The sequence below is a fragment of the Zeugodacus cucurbitae genome, chromosome 4 (assembly GCF_028554725.1).
Source record: "Zeugodacus cucurbitae isolate PBARC_wt_2022May chromosome 4, idZeuCucr1.2, whole genome shotgun sequence".
Lineage (NCBI taxonomy): Eukaryota > Metazoa > Arthropoda > Insecta > Diptera > Tephritidae > Zeugodacus > Zeugodacus cucurbitae.
The window spans coordinates 46065772-46086304 of record NC_071669.1 but is presented as its reverse complement, the minus strand read 5'-3'; the positions used below and the strand labels follow the sequence as shown (position 1 = coordinate 46086304).

At 37.0% G+C, this 20533-nt stretch overlaps 1 protein-coding gene across 1 annotated transcript; it reads left to right on the top strand.

The window, feature by feature from the left end:
- The first annotated feature begins 3732 nt into the window (after window positions 1-3732).
- LOC128921580 (uncharacterized) lies at window positions 3733-10456 on the top strand. Its single transcript, XM_054229591.1, has 3 exons — window positions 3733-3875; window positions 3927-4093; window positions 4200-10456. The coding sequence occupies exon 3, from the start codon at window positions 4711-4713 to the stop codon at window positions 10114-10116; it is 5406 nt and encodes a 1801-aa protein (XP_054085566.1). The 5' UTR covers window positions 3733-3875; window positions 3927-4093; window positions 4200-4710; the 3' UTR covers window positions 10117-10456.
- The last annotated feature ends 10077 nt before the right edge of the window (window positions 10457-20533 follow it).

Sequence of the window (20533 nt, the reverse complement as noted above, 5' to 3'; positions counted from 1 at the left end):
CGAGATTTCAGCATTTCTCTAACCTTTTGTCCTTTTCTTTTACTAACACCGCACTAAGCCTGTGTTCATAAAATCGTAAATGGTCCGCAAGTCCAAACTCCGTTTTGGTCAAAGGCTCAATTGTAACAAAATGTTTATTGAAGAAAATCTTTATATTTTGAAAAGAGCTTTCGAGAAATATTGATTTAATGTCTTAATGTCTTATTGATAACGTTGTAAGAGGATAATTGCTGACTGGAACTTTCTTACCTGAGACTTCGATCATGGGGTTAATTATAAAACAACTCTTAAAGGGCTATACCAGTGTAACCCATGAAAAATTAGGCGATTTTCGTGATTTTCTTTTTAAGGGAGTACTCGATCGATTGTTTTGGAAATTTTTGCTACATTTCTAATTTTTTTCTACAAAAATTTTGAAAAATAACCGAGTTATGTTGTCTTCGGAGGTGCCAAAAAAACATTTACAAAATGGCGTAAAAATGGTATTTTCTTTAATGAAAAATTGACAATTTTCAAACAATTAAAAAGAACGTAGATCATTGTATAGAAAATATATTCAAGAATACTCAGTCGCTCTTTAGAACGCTCCCATTCAAAAACTATTCAAGAAGTATAAACTATCATATAAGCAAAAAAATAAAAAAAATCGATTTTTTGAAAATGTCTTACTGGTATAGCCCCTTAAATAAAATGTCACAATGGCTCATATTCGACAGATTCCTTTTTGTCTGTTCTATTTGGTAGAACAGTATATTCCTTACATGAATTATAATTCATGATAATTATCATTCCAAGGTAACTTTATTATTCATTCGAGTTCTAATTGAAATTTACTTTAAGGACTCGAAAAAATGAGATTTCGTTAAAAATATTCATTAAAAGCTCTGTCTTTACCCACATTTGAGCAACTGTATAAAATTTGTATACGCATGAGTTTACATACATACATGTGTATGTCTCACCAAGTGACAAGGATCATATAAACAAAATAACCAAAATTGAAGCAACTTCCACTTGGTAGACATTATTTCATTAGCTCATAAAACCAATGTATTTGCATGCAGAACATATTAAAATTAAGTGGAAATTTATTTTTTGTGGCTTTTGGGTTGACAGCCATTGGTCAGGTTACAAATTAGTCACAAAACTTAACTAGCACAACACCCGCTACAAACTTAACACACACACACTCGCACTTACACATTAACCCGCTCACTAATGCCCATGTCGAACACATGTACCCGAAAAGGCTTCGACCAACTGGAAACTGGTGTTTTAGAATTTAATTTACACAAACAAACATTGGCATTGCCAAAGTTGTAGGCACTAAGCGGGGGAGTCGCAGATACTAGCAAATCCACACAAAAACCATGTCGTACATTTTAGGTCGTTTGAAGCGTAGAAAAACAGCGGTAAATCACACAATGCAAGTCAACTAATGACATGACGCCGACATGTTTGCCAACAAAAACATAAAGTCAGCTGATGAGCGCCGGTGGGTTTGTAGCTGTGTGACAATGTCAAAAGCTCAACTAGCCGGTTCCACTAACCACAAAAGCAGGTACACAATGCACTATGACGTCCCTGACCGCAAAACCATCTCCACCCAATGACCAAAATGACACAAAAGCACAAATTAATACGTCACATGTGTTTGAGTATGTTTGAGTGTGTTTGGACGTGTGCTTTTGCCGGGTTTTGTGACATTCAATTTAAAATCTCAAATTTCGGACATTTACTCATCACTAAATTGCTGTCAAAGTTCGACTTACACTCAACATACTTTTATGCATTGGAAACGTTTTATAGTAGAGCATACAGTTAGTCATGTGTAGTTATATAGCGCAGAATGTGTGAGGATAACAAGAATTTCCTTGTTCTTTTGTGTTATTGGCCGCAGGCTACGAAGGTGATGTGAAAACGATGATGTAGCATACGTGAATAGTGTGACCGAACGCTTGACTTGTGGCAGCTATTAAAAGTTAAATCGCTTACAAGTTGCATACGTGAGAATATAGGAGTGGAGCTTGTAGTTGAAAGTGCTAAAATGACGTCACTAACTGTATAGTTTTCATGTTTTTAATTTGAGATTTTTAAAAAATTATTTAAATTATGGAAAACGGCAACATAATTATAGAAATAATTTATATTACAGCTTTCAGTATTTCTTACAGAAAATAGAGAGTTATTCTGTGTTTCTGGATTTAAAACTCAGAAGAGGATTTCTCTTAGGGTTCACTATTTTTCAAGTTGTCATTTCCAGAAGAAATTGTCAATGTCATATGGGAAGTCCAGAATTTTTACTTTTTACTGTTAAGAACATTGACATATAATCTCCATATTTTCTTACCGGTTTCATAAAACTTTCTCTAGTTCGTTTCTTTTTCCCTCCCCGCCTTAGTTCTATGTTACACGTACATTCATGTCCTTGTTGGAATCAGGACTCTTTCATTATGAGCTTATATATTATTGAGCTTATATATTATGCGTAGTCAAGGTCTCACAAATAGGAGTCATTAGCTCCTATAGATTTTTCTGAAATCTGGAAAGTTGTACACTTATAGTTCAGTATAGTACCTTACCAAATATAAAGACATGTATGTTTGTACATTGGAAGATGGCTTAAAATTGAGGAGCACCCATTATTAGGATAAATACAGTTATATAAATTCCTATATATTATATTCTCCAACATTTAAAGAGAATTTGGGGTGCTTATCCGAAGAAATAATTACACTTTCATATCATTTACTATGAAAGATTTTATGAGCATTTCAAAATCGACCATTTTCATTAATATTTACTTAAATTGACTGGTGCCGTGCTTTTGATAAGTTATAAGCGACTTATTTACTTTATGTTCTTGTGTCTTCTTCTTCTTCCTCCACATTTGCTTTTACTTATTTTCCATGTGTCGTCTGACGGTTTTGTTTGAATATGGACCCGCCGCCGTATTATCTGCTCGATCAAATATAGAAAAAAATTAAAAATTAATAATTTCTTTCAACATTCGCAAAGAGAGCGTGATAAGGGGCGCGGGGTGTCTAAACCATTTGTACGTGATAAAACGACGTACTTCAAGACACTCGAGAAAACATTTCACAGTGTTGTGTTACTTTGTTTTGTGGAGGTTGGCGGCCTTATCGGTGGGGCGTTACTTATCGCCGCGCCATACATGTTGGCGGCGACATGAAACGCGGTTGGACAACAACTTGGCTGATGGACAGGCATACAAGCGGACAAGCATACAAGCGGCCAAGAAGAGTGTTACAAGTACTTTGTATAAACAAAAGCAGCAACATTTAATAAACAACCATGAAAATCAAATCGAAGCAAAGGTTTACTCGCTGCTATCGACAATCTAAGGAGACAAGTCAATATTTTATGCCAACACTTTGTCGTATACAATATAATGCCAATAATTATATTCGATGTACGTACATATATAGGCTTACGAACACACATAAGTTTATAGATATAATATAAAATTCGTAATCAATTACCAGTCGCCAACAATTATGGCTTATTATAGCAACAAGGACAGCAGTTTTGGATACATAATTACAAAGTTTTAGTAAGCAGTATTTTAATACAACGAGGGGGCACAATCATTGGTTGAAATATATACATATTCTCACAGATTGGTTAAAATCTGTTGTAACAAAACGACTACTTGTAACGAACTAATTTGTAAAGTATTTTAAGTCTACTATTGTGAATAGCTACTGTGAATTATCGCTATTATGAATTATTGCCATTGTTAATTATCGTAGTATCCTTTGCCTCTGCCATTCGCTTCGGTGTCCTCTGCTGTAAGACAGCGATCGCAATTCACTCGATTTCCAATCACTGAAGAGGATGGCTGAGACACTGCGGTAAGTTAGCTAAATTATATATAAGTTTGTATTATAATTACTTCTTTATAGAAATAAATTCCTTTTATGATTTATCGTAAATCGAATTAAATTCGCCAGCCGGGGAGTCGAGACATCTTTATTTCGCAGTTGTAAGCGAAATATCTTATTTCGCATTCTGTTGCATTTAATTGTTGCCGCCGTCTTGAATGTAACAGGCCGATCTTTATTATACAGATGTAAGCGAAATAACTTTATTTCGAATTCCTTTGCATTCAATGCTGCCGCCATCTTGAATGCAAAGAGTCATCTTTACTTACGATGTCAGTGAAATAAATTATTTAGGAATCTATTGCATTTAATTGTTGCCGCCATCTTAAATGTAAAGTGCCGATCTGCATTTGCCGTTGCTACGAAATAACTTTATTTCACACATCTTTATATCGCATTCAATTGTTGCCGCCGTCTTGAATGCAAATGCCGAATACATTGTCGTAACTCCTGTGCCAATTGGAGTATACAATTTACAGCAAAGTCCTGCCATCTTTGCACCAGAAGCTCGTTGTGGATTACTTGACCACGTGCCGCCATTGTGACACAACGTGAAAACGCTTCTACGCCGCCAAACGGGACGCCATCCCGAGAATTCGCAGCCAGCGAAATAACCGTTTATTGCCAACGGGACGCCATCCCGTTAATCCGTAACACGTATATAACGATTATAGCCAAGTTATAGTGTTTATATTGCCAAAGGGAAGTTATCCCATTAATTTGAATACCGACTTCCTAGTCGAAGAATATATTTGCCGTTAAGATTATTTAATTATTTGTTTGCCGCCACCATATTAACCGCATAATGGACAACTCAACGAGAAAGAGTGTGCGGGTTCAACGCCAAGACAGCCTTAGTAAGTCAACTACAGCCGAGGACCAAAGGTCAGACATCGAAGACGCCGCCACCGGAGCGAATCCTCCGGTTAACACATCAACCAACCCACCTACCCCGAGTACGTCTACTAAAGCCACAGTAGAGAGCCAACAACAAATGCTAATTGCCATGCAGAAGCAAATCAACTCCCTAAGCAGCCAGTTGCGCGGTACCCAGGCTAGATTGAAGGAGAGTGAATGCCAGTATGAACTTTTGAAGTCTATTATACAACAACAACCGGGACAAGAAGAGAACGGAGTAAAGTCGAATTCCACTGCTGCCTCAGTGGATCCCGCAATAGATACCGCTATCCAGCCTATAGCGGCGACAGCGCAGCCAATAACGGACCCGCAGAACGGTTCGGACGTTACTGCACAGTCGACGTCAACGTATGCAACCGCTACGCATACGTATAGCCAATGTCTTCAAGAGAGGACTACTTTACCGACTTTGACCGCTACAGCCTCTTCGTTAGGAACTACACCTTCAATTTCATCACCGCCACAGCAAACTGTCAACCATATTCAAGACAGTTCATACTTGCTTTCGTTGCCAAGGAAAATACAAGATTTGCCAAATTTTGATGGGTGTGCAGAAGACTGGCCTATGTTTGCCGCCGCCTTCGAACAGTCAACTGCAACATACAACTATACGAATTTCGAGAATAACCAACGTCTCCAGAGGTGCCTACAAGGTGAGGCCAGAGAGACAGTGCACTCACTGCTAATTCATCCGGATAATGTCCCTGCCATTATGGACATGCTACGATTTCGATTCGGACGCCCAGAATTGCTGATCAGAAGTCAGCTACGCCAAGTACGTGAGATGCCCTACATAACGGAATCTGCTGTTGACAAAATAATTCCGTTTTCCGTCAAAGTGAAGAATTTAGCCGTGTTTCTGCAAACCATAAATGGTCAGCATCATCTTTGTAATCCAACGTTGATGGAGGAGCTTGTGGGGAAATTGCCCATGAGCAAGAAACTCGAATGGGCCAGAACCTCATCGACGATACAGCCGTATCCGACAATTAGAGATTTTAGTACGTGGCTTAGTGGAGTGGCAGATCTGATATGTACAGTACAAGACAGTCGCCCAAATGAACATAAGCGACGCGTCCTCCTTCAAGCCACCGCCAATATTCGTGAAATTACATGTCCACTGTGCCGTGGTGGACACTACATTTCCGATTGCGGAACATTTAAGTCGTTAAGTGTTCAAGAGAGATGGAGGAAAGCTAAGCAACTTCGATTATGTTTCTCCTGCCTGCTGGGTGGTCACATCACAAGAACGTGTCACCGACGGAACATCTGTAGAACGAACGGATGCCAACGAGTACATAATAAATTGCTACACGAGTCATCGAGGATCATTTCGAAGCCGCAACCAGCTGAGATGCAACCTTCACAAACAGCAGCCACAGCCGACAGAGTTTTCAGTTGTACAGCCAGTACAGTGAGAAAACAGAAGGTATTGTTTCGAATAGTTCCTGTCACAGTACATGCCAACAAAGCGAATATTGAAACTTTCGCTCTACTGGACGAAGGATCATCGATAACTATGGTCGATTCTTCGTTAATTGAACAGCTTGAAATAAAGGGTTACCCACGCCGAGTATCCCTGCAGTGGTTGGGTGGAAGAGCTGCAAGTGACAATGCAACTATAGTCGACATCGACATCAGCGGTTCCGGTCTAAGTCAGAAGCACAAGTTACGTCACGTTTACGGTATTAAAGATTTACAACTTCCGATGCAAAGCCTACAGAAAGCCGATGTAGATGAAGCACGTTTGAACAAGCTGTCGATTCAAACGTATGCCAACGCAGTTCCCAAGATACTTATTGGACTGGACCACAGTCACCTGGGAATTGCCACAAAGATTGAGACCTTACAACACAAAGGTCCTTATGCCGCCCGTACGAAGTTAGGTTGGGTCGTCTTTGGACCCACCGACAACTTCAATCAAGGAAAGACGTCATGCTTGCACATGTCTGTCGCCGATGACGGATACTTGCATGACTTGGTAGCCGATTACTTCAACACAGAGAGCTTTGGTGTACGTCCAGCACCACTTATCGAGCCCGATGAAGATAAACGAGCCCGCCGGATCCTTGAGTCTACAGTTATGAAAACCGATGGACGTTTTCAAGCCGGTCTCCTTTGGAGACAAGATGATGTTCAGTTACCCGACAGTTACTCCCACGCCGAGAGAAGACTTGTTGGAATTGAACGTAAGATGAAAAGAGATGAAACATTTGCCCGAGAGTATCGTGCAGTTATTCGAGATTATGTTAATAAGAATTATGCCAGGAAACTAACGCCGGACGAAGCTGCAGTCGTAAGCCCAAGGACATGGTACCTTCCACACTTCGGTGTGACGAACGTTAATAAGCCCGGTAAACTGCGCCTAGTGTTTGATGCCGCCGCCGTCGTCAACGGTTGTTCACTAAACAGTTACCTTCTAAAGGGCCCTCAGCAATATCAGCCTATGCCAACGGTACTATTTAATTTTCGTGTGGGCGCAGTTGCAGTCGCCGCCGACATTAAAGATATGTTTCACCAAATTGTTATAAGAGAAGAAGATAGATGTGCCCAGAGATTTCTTTGGAGAGACGGTGATGATAAAATCCCTCCAGAAGTATATGAAATGTTAGTGATGACATTTGGAGCAGCGTGCTCGCCATGCACGGCTCAATATGTTAAAAACATTAACGCACTTGAACATCGCGAACGATGTCCAAGAGCCTATGATTCTATCGCAAAGCATCATTATGTCGATGACTTCGTGGATAGTTTTGCCAATGTGGAAGAAGCCACCAAAGTTGCCAACGAAGTTAAGAATATTCATAAGAAGGCCGGATTTGAACTACGAAACTTTTCTTCAAATTCTATAGAAGCCAAAATTGCCCTTAACGGTTGCAATTCGAAGGAAGTAACAAATAGCCTAGTCACATTAGCCGTAGAACGTGTGCTGGGAATGTATTGGCAGCCAAGCAACGATGTATTTATCTACACACTTAAGTTTCACAACGCGGATCCTGACGTCATCAGTGGACACAGACGACCTACTAAGAGAGAGCTGTTAAGTATAGTTATGTCAGTATTTGACCCGCTTGGATTTCTGTCCAAATTCATGGTCAACGCAAAGCTGTTGGTGCGCGAAACGTGGCGTTACGATCTGCGATGGGACGAATCTCTACCTGAACCTATATATCAAGAATGGGATAAATGGCGCCGCCAGTTGAAGAATGTTTTAAACTTTCGGGTTCCTCGTCACTATTTTGCCTATGGACTACCACCCGAACTCCAGCTACATATCTTCGTAGATGCCAGTGAAGATGTATTTGCCGCCGTGGCCTATTGGAGAGCAGTATATTCGGATGGTAGAGTCTGCGTCGTAACCGTATGTGCCAAGACGAGATGCGCCCCATTAAAGCCAATGACGATTCCACGCCTTGAATTGCAAGCAGCAGTTTTGGGAACGCGATTATTAGAAACCATCATTAATGAACATTCAGTAGTAGTTAAAAGACGGGTTTTGTGGAGTGACTCCAAAACTGTTCTAAGTTGGATTGAGTCAGGAACACGTCGCTACAAGCCTTTCGTAGCACATCGAGTAGCAGAAATCCTCGCCACCACCAACGTGGACGAATGGCGTTGGATATCATCACGGGAGAACGTGGCCGACGAAGCAACCAGACCAAGCGCAACTTTCGATATTCGCCCTACTTCGAGATGGTTAAATGGACCATCATTTCTAAAGGAAGCAGAGCATGCCTGGCCTGCAACCGAAAAAACCCCGGATTTTGTGCACGAGAGTGAAGAACTTCGCCCAAAGTTCGCAATGCTAACAACACAGTCATGTGTTATAGACATTGCCCGATTCTCAAACTTAACTAAGCTGAAGCGGTCAGTCGCTTGGATCATCCGATTTATTAATAAGTGTCGCCGAAAGAGGAATACCGAAGGATGCCTGACCGTTGAAGAACTAAAAATAGCAGAATACTGCATATGCCGCCTAGCCCAATCCATCTCGTACTCTTCTCAACTTAACCAGTTAAGAGAGAGTGGAAATGTCCCGAAAGGAAGCGAGTTATATAAATTGTCGCCATTCATTGATTCAGAAGGTCTTATGCGTGTCAACGGACGTATCAATGCTGCCAGTTGGCTTCCGTATGACGTCACGCGTCCTATCATATTAGCGCCGAATCATGAATTTACTCGCTTAATCTTATTGGATTGTCATAATAGAATGAAACACCAGAATGTGGAAGCGACGATATGTGAAGTTAGGCAAAAATATTGGGTGCCGAACATAAGACGTGTCATGAAGAAGATCATATCGAAATGTCTTGTTTGTAAAATCTCAAGGTGCACACCCTCACAACCGATGATGGGTCAATTGCCAAAGGACCGATTAACGCCGTTCATGAGGCCATTTTCCTACACAGGAATTGATTATTTTGGACCTGTTAATGTAACGATTGGTCGACGTAAAGAGAAGCGGTGGGTGGCATTGTTTACATGCCTAACAATTCGAGCCATTCACCTGGAAGTCGCAGCCGATCTCTCAACAGATGCATGCATCCTTGTGATTCGAAACTTTATCAATCATCGTGGTTTGCCTGTGAGAATTCGGAGTGATAACGGCAAGAATTTCGTCGGAGTCAATAATGAAGGAAAGCGATTTCACGAGGTATTTGATTGTCATAGCATTCAGGACGACCTTGCCGTGAGAGGAGTCGAGTGGATATTCAACTGCCCAAACAATCCTGCAGAAGGTGGTATATGGGAACGCATGGTGAGATGCGTGAAACGCGTTCTCAATATGACCCTAAAAGAAGTTGCACCACGGGAACACACTCTACAGAACTTGTTAATTGAAGCCGAGAATATCATAAATTCCAGACCGCTCACACACTTGCCGCTATCACCAGATCAAGATGAGCCGCTCACACCGAACCATTTCTTACTAGGGACTGCCAACACCGCTCAGACGCCAGCAGTCAACGACCCAGTCGAGAACGCTTTCGTACTTCGTAAACAGTGGCGCATTGCTCGCCAGTTAAGAGACGCGTTCTGGCGGCGATGGATCCACGAATACTTGCCAACGCTCACACGCCGAGCAAAGTGGTGCGAAAGGTCAAAACCCCTTCAGGTGGGTGATCTGGTATTCGTGTGTGATGCTAATATGCCACGTAAGCAGTGGTGCCGCGGTCGAATAGAAGCCGTACATCATGGAGTTGACGGTGTCATAAGGAGAGCCGATGAACGCACAAGTAGTGGAGTACTTAGTCGCCCCGTAGCCAAATTAGCCGTTTTGGACGTGGAGTAAGTGAATCGGATCGATTCACGGAGGAGGGGATGTAACAAAACGACTACTTGTAACGAACTAATTTGTAAAGTATTTTAAGTCTACTATTGTGAATAGCTACTGTGAATTATCGCTATTATGAATTATTGCCATTATTAATTATCGTAGTATCCTTTGCCTCTGCCATTCGCTTCGGTGTCCTCTGCTGTAAGACAGCGATCGCAATTCACTCGATTTCCAATCACTGAAGAGGATGGCTGAGACACTGCGGTAAGTTAGCTAAATTATATATAAGTTTGTATTATAATTACTTCTTTATAGAAATAAATTCCTTTTATGATTTATCGTAAATCGAATTAAATTCGCCAGCCGGGGAGTCGAGACATCTGTAAATAATAATAAAATAATAAAATAAGCGGACGGATGTATAATATTTATACCATCGAGAGAATACTTGAAAATTGCTCGAAATGCAATTATAATATTAAGGAATTAAAATTGATAGACTATTTTTTAGAGATTAAACTTCGGAATTCTAAAAAATTCTTAAACTTCTAAATACTAATGTCATGTTTTTGGATTAAAATTATCATATTGGCAGAATATTGACTTTTTTAACATAATGTAAAAATATGTATTTACTTAAATAAAAATAACAATTAAATAAATTTTAATTGTCCTTAATAAATAAATGTTACTACTGTTCACAACGCCGGTCACGTCCTGTTCCGTCTTCGGAGAGTCTTTCAGTATGACTGGCCTTTTAAATACTACAATTATGTACTCGCCAGAAACGTTGAAATAATTTGACACTAAAAACGAAAATATATAAAATTTCAGTAAAATACTGTACACTGTAAGGTTTTGCACAACTTTTCGTTAAGTAATACTACAAAAAATTGATTTACTTTGACAGATCCAATGACCTTTCGGCCTAGAAAAGTCATTTTCGACCTATAAAACTAAAAAGCATACCCTTTATATCTAATTATTATAATAAAAGTGCTGAAAAAACTTACTACAAATACAGTGGAACTTCCATTCCTCAAACTTCCTTAACTCGATGTTCTCCATAACTCGAACTATTGAAATGGCAATAGAAGTAAAATTTTAAAGAAATTTCTTTCCATAAATCGAACTTTTCGACTAGGGCATAATACAAAATTTAAAATTTTACTCTCGCGGGAGAATCTTAAAATAGGCTCTCTATATCGTATAGAGGCGAACATAAAATATGATATTGCACTTATGGATTACATAAATCATGTAACAAAGGCATCATCATGTAACAAAGGCATGGATGTAAAGGGCCAAAGAATAGCATACTGCAACAAACTAAACACATACAATTTTAGGCGAAGTAAATAAATAAAAAGAGGTATAAATCTATATTTTACAGCTATTTGAAAAATTGTGATTCAAGTTAGAGAAGTTCCGCTATATTTGTTTGTATGTTTAATTTCTTTTTTAACGTATCATTTGATTAGTTTTATTAGAATAATTAAAATTATAATCATATATTTATAAATAATTCAAATGGGAAGATTAATGAATACAATTGAATGTATTGGGAATACATGAGCTTAAAAAATAGTGGCAATTTCTACGTTTGAAAATAATGACCACTCAGTTCTTAAAATTTTCTGATAAATCGAGCTATAATTTTATAATTTATATAAATTTAAAAAACTTCAAACGCGTCAATTGTACGTGATCTTTTTATCAGACCTCATATCAACCTTTATGCATTTATTATTATCAATAGTTTTATTTTTTAATTTAATAATTTTCTTCTCCCCTGTGAAATGCATTACAGTCTATCAGATGTAATTTAAGTTAATTAAATTTTAAGTTAGGCGCCATATTAATACGAGAAGATACAACGTATTATATTATTATTGAGAAATAAGTTTAGGTCTTAAAATTAATTAAATTTCCATATATATTCATATATACATACATATGCGCATATGTATATTGTTTTAGGGGTAACAAGTTAGCAGTGTGATTAAATATATTGGTATATATGTACATATATTATTATTAAGTTTATAACAGCCAGTTTCAAGTATGTTATATTATTATAAAAATAATGCAGGAAAAGACATGACAAGGAAGCTAATTTAGTGATCAGTCCTACATTCTGTGAAGCTCAATTTTTTCACACAATATTATTTACAGACGTCTTTTACTCAATGCGAATTAGATATTTTAGAGCTTCATTAATTTTGAACAGCAAAATATATTCAATGTTTGGAAAATATTGATTTCGCTTAAACTTAGTTTTCCAGAATTGTTAAGCCCTACAAATATATGTATTTACTATTTTACATAGAGAAGGTGCTAAACAAACGGTGGATTGAGTCACAAATTTGAACTGCATACATTACGTATATCTTTAATATATTTATCTGTTATCTTTATGTAAACATATTTGAAAATATCACTATAAAAGCAAATAATTTTTGTAAATAATAAATTTATATATATTTTTTATTTAGCAAATTGTTGATTAAACAAATTTATTTTTTTTTTATTTTCAAAAATTCTAAAGCACTCAAACTTTTAAAAAGGCCTTATTCCACTAAAACGAAGCAGCAAATTCTTCCGCCTCCTCCGGTTGGTTGCACACCGTCAAAAGCAGAAAAACCGAATAAAGCAAATTTGAGGAAACAAAAAAAATATCTGTACTCTGCAATATATCAATTCAAAAATAAAGAGAAAACGGCAGAGAGCAGCTATAAATAAGCATTTGAGCGAAGAGAGCGCGAGCATGCGCCTCAAAGCAATAACAACGTTAAATACAACAAATTAATAAAAGCGCATGCATTTGTGGTGGTGCAAATTTCCCCTGCGCACAAACACCAACGCAAACGCTCGCACTCACCAGCCGCAACAGCACCACTGAAATGTGAGCACTCACACATACCCGAGATTATCTTGCAGATAAATCTAAGCTGTTAGAAAATATGCACATAAGCGCTCTCCGCAAGTGAGAAAGAGATACAAAGTGCGCCAGCACGACCGTGCTAGCTGTGCTACTCATACTTTTGGTCGGTTAAAACAAGATCAGCTGAAGCAAGCAGCCATTTTTGGTGCAGGCGTACACTCGTCCACCGCTATGACACTACCACCATTCCCAACAACAACAAATGCAAGTAGTAAATAACAATAGGCGCTCGCAAGGCATGCGGTTGCCGGTTTTGTGCAGCTGGCAGCCGACTTTCTGACTTTGCTTTGCTTTCATGCTATTTGAAAGTGTTATGTGCTCGAATGCCGCTCTGCAAATATACTGGGAAGTTTTTCATTTATTGTTAGATATATTTGCTGTTAGTGTGGCAAAAAGTGGGGTTTTTCTGCTACGACGCAGTTGTGAAAGTTTGCAGTTACTTTTGTATTTCAAATCTGTTATTTGGGCGCCGTTGGTGTTGTTGGTTAAACCAATATTGTTGTAGCGTGATTTTATGTTTAGGCTGCCTGTTGGTGAGGTGACGCGACTGTGCGAAAGCTCTTTCGGTATTTGTTGTTGTTGGTCGGTTGCACGCTGTGCTTTTCAAATTCCTTTACTTTTGTGTTAACCCTGCCATTCTTGAGACATATATGTACATAGGTATATAAAGGTGGCAGGAATTTTTGTTATAAGTAGTATTCAATTTGAATTTATATATTTATAAGACGGGTAATTTCGGTATGGATTATTAAATTTTAATTTAAAATATTTTTGACAAATATTATAATTTATAATACATTTGCAAATACAGTTGAACTTCCATAACTCGAAGTTCTCCATAGCTCGCAATTAAAGTCTCTCTAACTCGATGTATTTTTGTGGATTATGTTGATTCGAGTTAGGAAAGTTCAACTGTGAATTAACTCTGAATATTCAGTCAAACATTTTTGTTTTTACAATATTTCAATCTAATCATAGTTTTTTTTTAATTATTGGCAATTTTGTACTATAAATTATTATATATTTTATATGAAACGACAGATAATAAGAATAAGAATACAGATTCTTAATATTCTTCTTTATATTGCTTAATATTAAATTCGTTTTATTTTAATTAAACTATCTGTATGTTAAACAGAATTAAGACAACTTCCAATTAAATTTTTCGGATTAGTTACATCTCATATTGACTCTCTATTGGGAAGCATCTCAACGCTGAATACTTTAAAGATATTTACCAATATAAAATAATTATAAAATCGCTTCAAATGACGGGCATCTGCTCAAAAATTAATAGTGCACTATCCCTAAAAGCTTTCGCACTTGTGTCTATTACAAAATTTAGCCTGTAGAGCTTTTATAAAATAGTTTTGCGCACCGAGTAGCATACGAAATAATGGTTGAATGCAAAGCTTGAAAGCAAATCATAGACAGCAAAATAACGGAGATTTTAAAAAGCTTGCAAATAAGTTTACAATTTCAAGGCACCTACCATTTTGTACTTTTAATATAACAGTTATCAGAAAGTAATGTACGTAATTATCAGAAGAACAAATAAATTATATTTTTAATTTTGGACTCTAGTACTAGTTTGACAGTTCTGACTTCGTTTGGTGAGAAATATTTTTGTTGTTTAAATAAAGGATAATGTTTTTATCAAAGAAAATAAAAAAATGGAATATTTTCCTACATTGTTAAAAAATCTGCAGCAGAAGCTTCACTGCTTCATTCAAGTCAAAATATTTTTAGAATTTGTTAAACAAAGTTTTTATCATGCGAAAAATTTTTTTTGTTTATCTTTTATAATTGCAACATGTTTCGACAAAGAAATCTCTGCAACACGCAAGGTTACTCATGAACAAATATACACTTTCTATCGCTAACCAAAAAAAAAAATATAATGATAATTTTATCATAATTAAAAAATATATACAAATATTACTTGAGAGTATTTATCTATTTAATTAATTTTTTAATTTAACTTGTCGACACCTTCAGTACTGTGTCGCACAGAACACTGGCGGCGGCAACTTCATACGCTTTTTAGCGCCGATATTTCTTCAGCTAACTAAATGTGTAAGTATGTGTATGTATTCTTATACTACAGAGCGCCATCGAAAGCAGTTCAAATAAACGATTGTGATGGCAGCGATAATAGTAAATAAAACAACTGAAATACACAGCAGACAATCACAAATAATGTCGCAACATCGATATTGTCGCCGTCAATGCACAAAACGCACACACTTACATACATATATACACATATGTATAAGTATTTACATGAGTACGTGCAGTTGTTGTCATCACGATGCTATTGCCTCATTTGTTGCAACCTTTGAAGCGTAGCGCCAGCATCAAAAGGCGACACAGAATGCAACCCTTTGAGCCTCAAGAGTGATTTTTATCGTCTTAAGCGGCAATCGTTCGAACATACATACGTGTGTACAATTGATATAGTAAAACTATAGCAAGACATTCGATTTTGAAGCTGGAAACTTATAACAGCAAAACAACAAAAATGTAATGGAGACGGCATATTCATCTTCATATGACGGAAAAATGTACAGCGACGAGGCAATGAATATCTCATTTGACTAAATTTGTTTATATACACACATATGTATGTATTTGCATTACGTTTTGACTCATACGGGGTATCGATCTGCCCGTCTTTAGGTGATGAATCAATTTGAGTACATTTGGCCCGCATCGTTGCAACATTTCGATCAGTTTTCGATTGCAAGCAAGCGCAGACGAGCGATCTAAAAATAATTTAACGCAAAAAATAGTGAAAGAAGATTTAGTATGCAAGTACAACTATTTTTTTTTTCACTTTTTAATCACACTTTATTTAAATTTTTTTTAGAATTTGGCAGAAGATCGATCAAAGCGGTTATGCAAACTCGATTCTGCATTTCCTATATTATACATCTCATATGTCGTCAACATTTTTTTCGTGCCATGATTTACTGTCTAAACACGCCCATTTCACTTGCAGACCATCACTGTTACTTTGCATAATCCTTTAAAGTCAAATTTAAATTCAATTGACACGCTTGCTATGATAAGATATGTGCACGGAAAGGCCCTAAAGGGTAAGCTCACTTTCACATTCCATGCGTATTTAATCGATAATTAAAGCTAATCCATCAAGTTTCCAAATGTCAGTTGCACTCGCGTGCTAATGCAACAACAATGCCGGAATTGTTGGGCGAAAAAAATCATTTGAAAGATGTTTTCAAAAATTTGCCTACCAGCAATGAGCGCGTAAAAAACGTGCGTCCATAAAAAAGACACACAAAATCCATGTTCAACACATCTGCATGTCGCAGAAGATACTTACATACAGACAAACATGCGTGCAAAGCAACCCCAAAAAGTACTAAGTGCGCACGCAAGCAACCCTAAAGCTGGACATGCATGTTTGTGTATGTATGCGAGTATTTACTCATTTGCCAATTTACTCGAGTCAAAAATTTGTTCTGCAGCTCATTGCCTTTTTGATAAATATTTAAATGATGGATGTTTAATGTCTTTAAACAATCGCATTAAGGTTAACGACAGGACTTTGGCCAACAGTTTAAAGTAAGTGTTTTTAATCTGTCGGTTTCCGTTATAATAATATATAAGATTTTGGAAAATTTTCACCTATATATAATACAAATATTATATTATAGATACATGTCCAAGATGAAAAAATTTCTAATTTTTATATTAAGGCTAGAGACTGGGGCTAAGTTTTGAGACTAAGGTAAAAATTTTAAATTTTAAAATATTAAAAAAAAACTTAAATATTTAAATTTGGAAGAATAACATATCCTTATATTTAGAAATATAGAAAATATAATATATAAAATAAATATAAATACAGATTAACTTCAATGTCTATATTTCTTATACCGAATAAAAAAAAAATAACAAAACAGAGTTTCATAAAAAATACATTATCACTATCAATATCTAATTTGGTGTATTGCGATCTTTTACTTTCCTCTGGGTGACATTTTTAACACAGTAACATTCCAGGAGTACCTTGGTAACTTGATCTTCAACTTTATTGCCACAAAGCATATTTTGGCGAGCCCCTTACTAGTTATTTCTTCGATTCGGCAATTGCTGGCAACATCAAAGACCAATCTGAAGAAAAATATCTTTCCAAGATTCTGCTATTACTGCTCGTACCTCACGCTGGATGAATACTCTCAACACTGGAAATATGTATACACGGACGACAAGTCCAAGCCAACGACAACACTGATCTATGTCACGATACGACTGCGCTGATTTTTTTTGACAACAGTCTCCTCATTTAACACCATAACCATTCGTTTAGCTTGTTCATCCCAACTAGAGAAAGCAGGACTAAAAGTACGGTTACTTCATCAGGATGCGCTAGACATTGTACGATGTTATAAAACAAGGTAAATCCACGAATTAGTTATACTATTCGAACTATTTCCATGAAATTATATTGAACGAACCGAATGTCACCTAATCGTACCTTCAAACTTCATTTAGAATCAAAAGGTTTGTAATGTGGAGATTCAGTTTGAGTAATGAGGAATTCTGTCATAGCGTTATTCCGGAGACTCCTTGTACTGACAATAAGTATCGAGAGTAGAAGTAGGAATCGGATTACAGGCCTGTGATCGACTAAAACTTCAATTCCTTGTTCGGGATGTGTAGAACACTATATGCATACATTTCTTCTATTATAATGTGATTGATTTCGTTTCGCAGCTTTAAGTTTCGAGTTCCGGCGAAGTCGATTATTTTAAGCCCGACGCTAGAAGCTTTCGCCGTCAGACTAAGTTGTTCAAGAGTGGTACTAAAGATTCATACTTTTAAGCTGTATCTACTCTTATCAAAAGTGAAATCGAAAGCATTATCCGAAATTCAAGTTGCTACTAGTCTAAATGTTCTATTTGCGCACATGATGTATATTTATGAATTACTACATTCACAATTTCATCCCCTGTATAAAATAACTTCACATTACAACCTTAAAGTCAGTTTACACTAAGTATTGAGTAATTCCTCCAATAATATGAAAAATTTATTAGCAATAACTATCACATGACACCAGTTAACTATGCATATTTATTTATTTTTACTTTCTGTGTGAATAATTGCGTTACAAATGTGTTCATGCAATGGTCAAAATAATAAAATATTGTTGCAACAACTGTCCAAACTGAACTGGACAGACTGCATATCAATGAAGTCAGTTGCTCATATGCGTATGAGTGTGTGTGCGTGCGCGTTTGATAGGCCACTTATCATCCGCAACTTGCCTTTGCTTCCGGTTGTCCAGTTTCGTCGTGGTCATTCTGCATAATCGAAGTGACCGTGAAATTTCACGTTGCCCCTCGCAGTGGCACACTTGCGCCGCTTACCATTCTTCGACCGCTGTGTCTTCCCTTCAAGTGTAGTCGGCGTCACAAAATTGTTTGACATATTGTTGATAATTTGTTAGTACCGTTGCGGTTCGATTCGCTGCTGCCGTTTCGCTTATTTATGCACCTCTCCAATCTTGCTACGCTTGTCCCCACTCGGCTCAGCCACCCTCATCGATCTTTGTACTACATAAATTCGTTTGTGTACACGTTTCTTTTATCACATCTTTCGCTTTATCTTCTCCTTTATTGTGTGGCATTTTAATGCCCGTTTGTACTTTTATTTAGTTTTATATTTATTAATTTGACAGTTGCGCCATTATTTGACCATTTCATTGTTTGACAGTTTTGTTGCATCCCGTTAAATTATTGCGTTCACTTGCGGCTCAAAAGGAAACCCTCTCACATATCTACATATGGGTCAGTTTTAGGCACTGATGCACTTTGCATAAATTATTTTGAAAGCAAAAGGCAAACTGAACTCACCTACATATGTATATATGTATGTTCTCAACTACGGTCCTACACGAGAACCCATGCAATCAAACATTTGTAGTAACATTCTTGTTGTTCTTGTTCTTCCTTTACACATGTTTTTTGTTGTTTTTGTTAAGATAGTCAACTATTGCGGCAGCTGCCGCAGCGAAAGTGGAGCCAATGCATAGCCGAACTGATAGCCCCTTAGTTTTACATGCGGACATAAAGATATGTAAATGCGTTTGGAGCAAAAGACATTTGTACCTATGCGCAGGCGTTCAGATAAAAGTGAATGTGTCTTTGAACACCAAATGAAAGGGATACTGTGCGAAAGGTCATGATGTCACGAAAAAATTTCCATTAATTGGCCAAGTTGGTTGAGTGTTTACTAATGTAAATTAGTAGAAAGTGTTCTACTGTATAGTAACTAACTTGTGGCTATACACATGTTTTTAAAAGAGGTAGAAATCTTTTTTAGGTCAGTTGCTTGCATAATGGCAAGGCAGAATATTGTTATAAAAACAAGTATATGAATTTTATTGAATTCAAACGGTTTTAAAAATATGGATCTCTATATTAACGTATTTCTTATTTTTCTTTAAATGTTAGGCCAGTCCAGGAGCTGTAAACATATTATTCAAAGGTATAATATTTAATACAAATAAGGAAGGTTTAGTTCGGTTTAAACGAATATTTTATACTCTCGCAATTTATTTATTTAATGATATTACACATAATTAAGATATATATAATATATATATAGATTACACATAATTTGACCTAGATATTCAGCATTAAGTCCACTAGAAAATCATTAAATATGATATTTTGTTCCGATATCTTCACTATGAAGTGAAACAACCAAATCAGATGTATGTTATTCAAAACTGTAGTAAATGGAAAGTAGGCGTGGCTGTGAACTAATTGAAATTACTGTAGAAAGTTTGGTTAGTAAAAGTTCTTTCAAATATGCCCCCTAGTTTTATCCTCTGTACCGAATTTCACTTTTTTACTCTCGCAACAAAAGTTGCTAAGAGAGTATTATAGTTTTGTTCGCATAACGGTTGTTTGTAAGTACTAAAACTAAACGGGTTATACATATATATCAAAAAGAATCAGGGTGGCGAGACGAGTCAAAATCCGAATGTCTGTCTGTCTTAACTTGAGTAAAAATTGAGATATCTTGACGAAACTTGGTACACATGTACCTTGGGACCGTGAGAGTGTTGCTTTGGGCAAAATCGGTCCACTGCCTCGCCCACAAAATAGCGAAAACCGAAAACACATAAAGTGCCATAACTAAGCCATAAATAAAGTTATGAAAGTAAAATTGTAAAAAGGAACGTCCTAGTAAGGGATAGATATTCGGATGTATTTTTTTGGGGAAGTTGGGGTGGCCCCGCCCCCAAATAGGTTTTTTGTATATATCTCGCAAACCAATAAAGCTATATAAACCAAACTTTCTGCAGTCGGTTCCCTTACGTACCCCACCATACACCATGAAAATAGTTGAAAATTTACAGGAGAAATGACAGAAAGCAGCTGCACTCAGATTTTTTTACAAAATGCAAAATGGGCGTGGCATCGGCCACTTATTGGTCAAAAACCATAT

Bases quoted from the DNA above. Each gene is read 5' to 3' on its own strand.
- LOC128921580 (XM_054229591.1), top strand. From the start codon at position 4,711: ATGGACAACTCAACGAGAAAGAGTGTGCGGGTTCAACGCCAAGACAGC.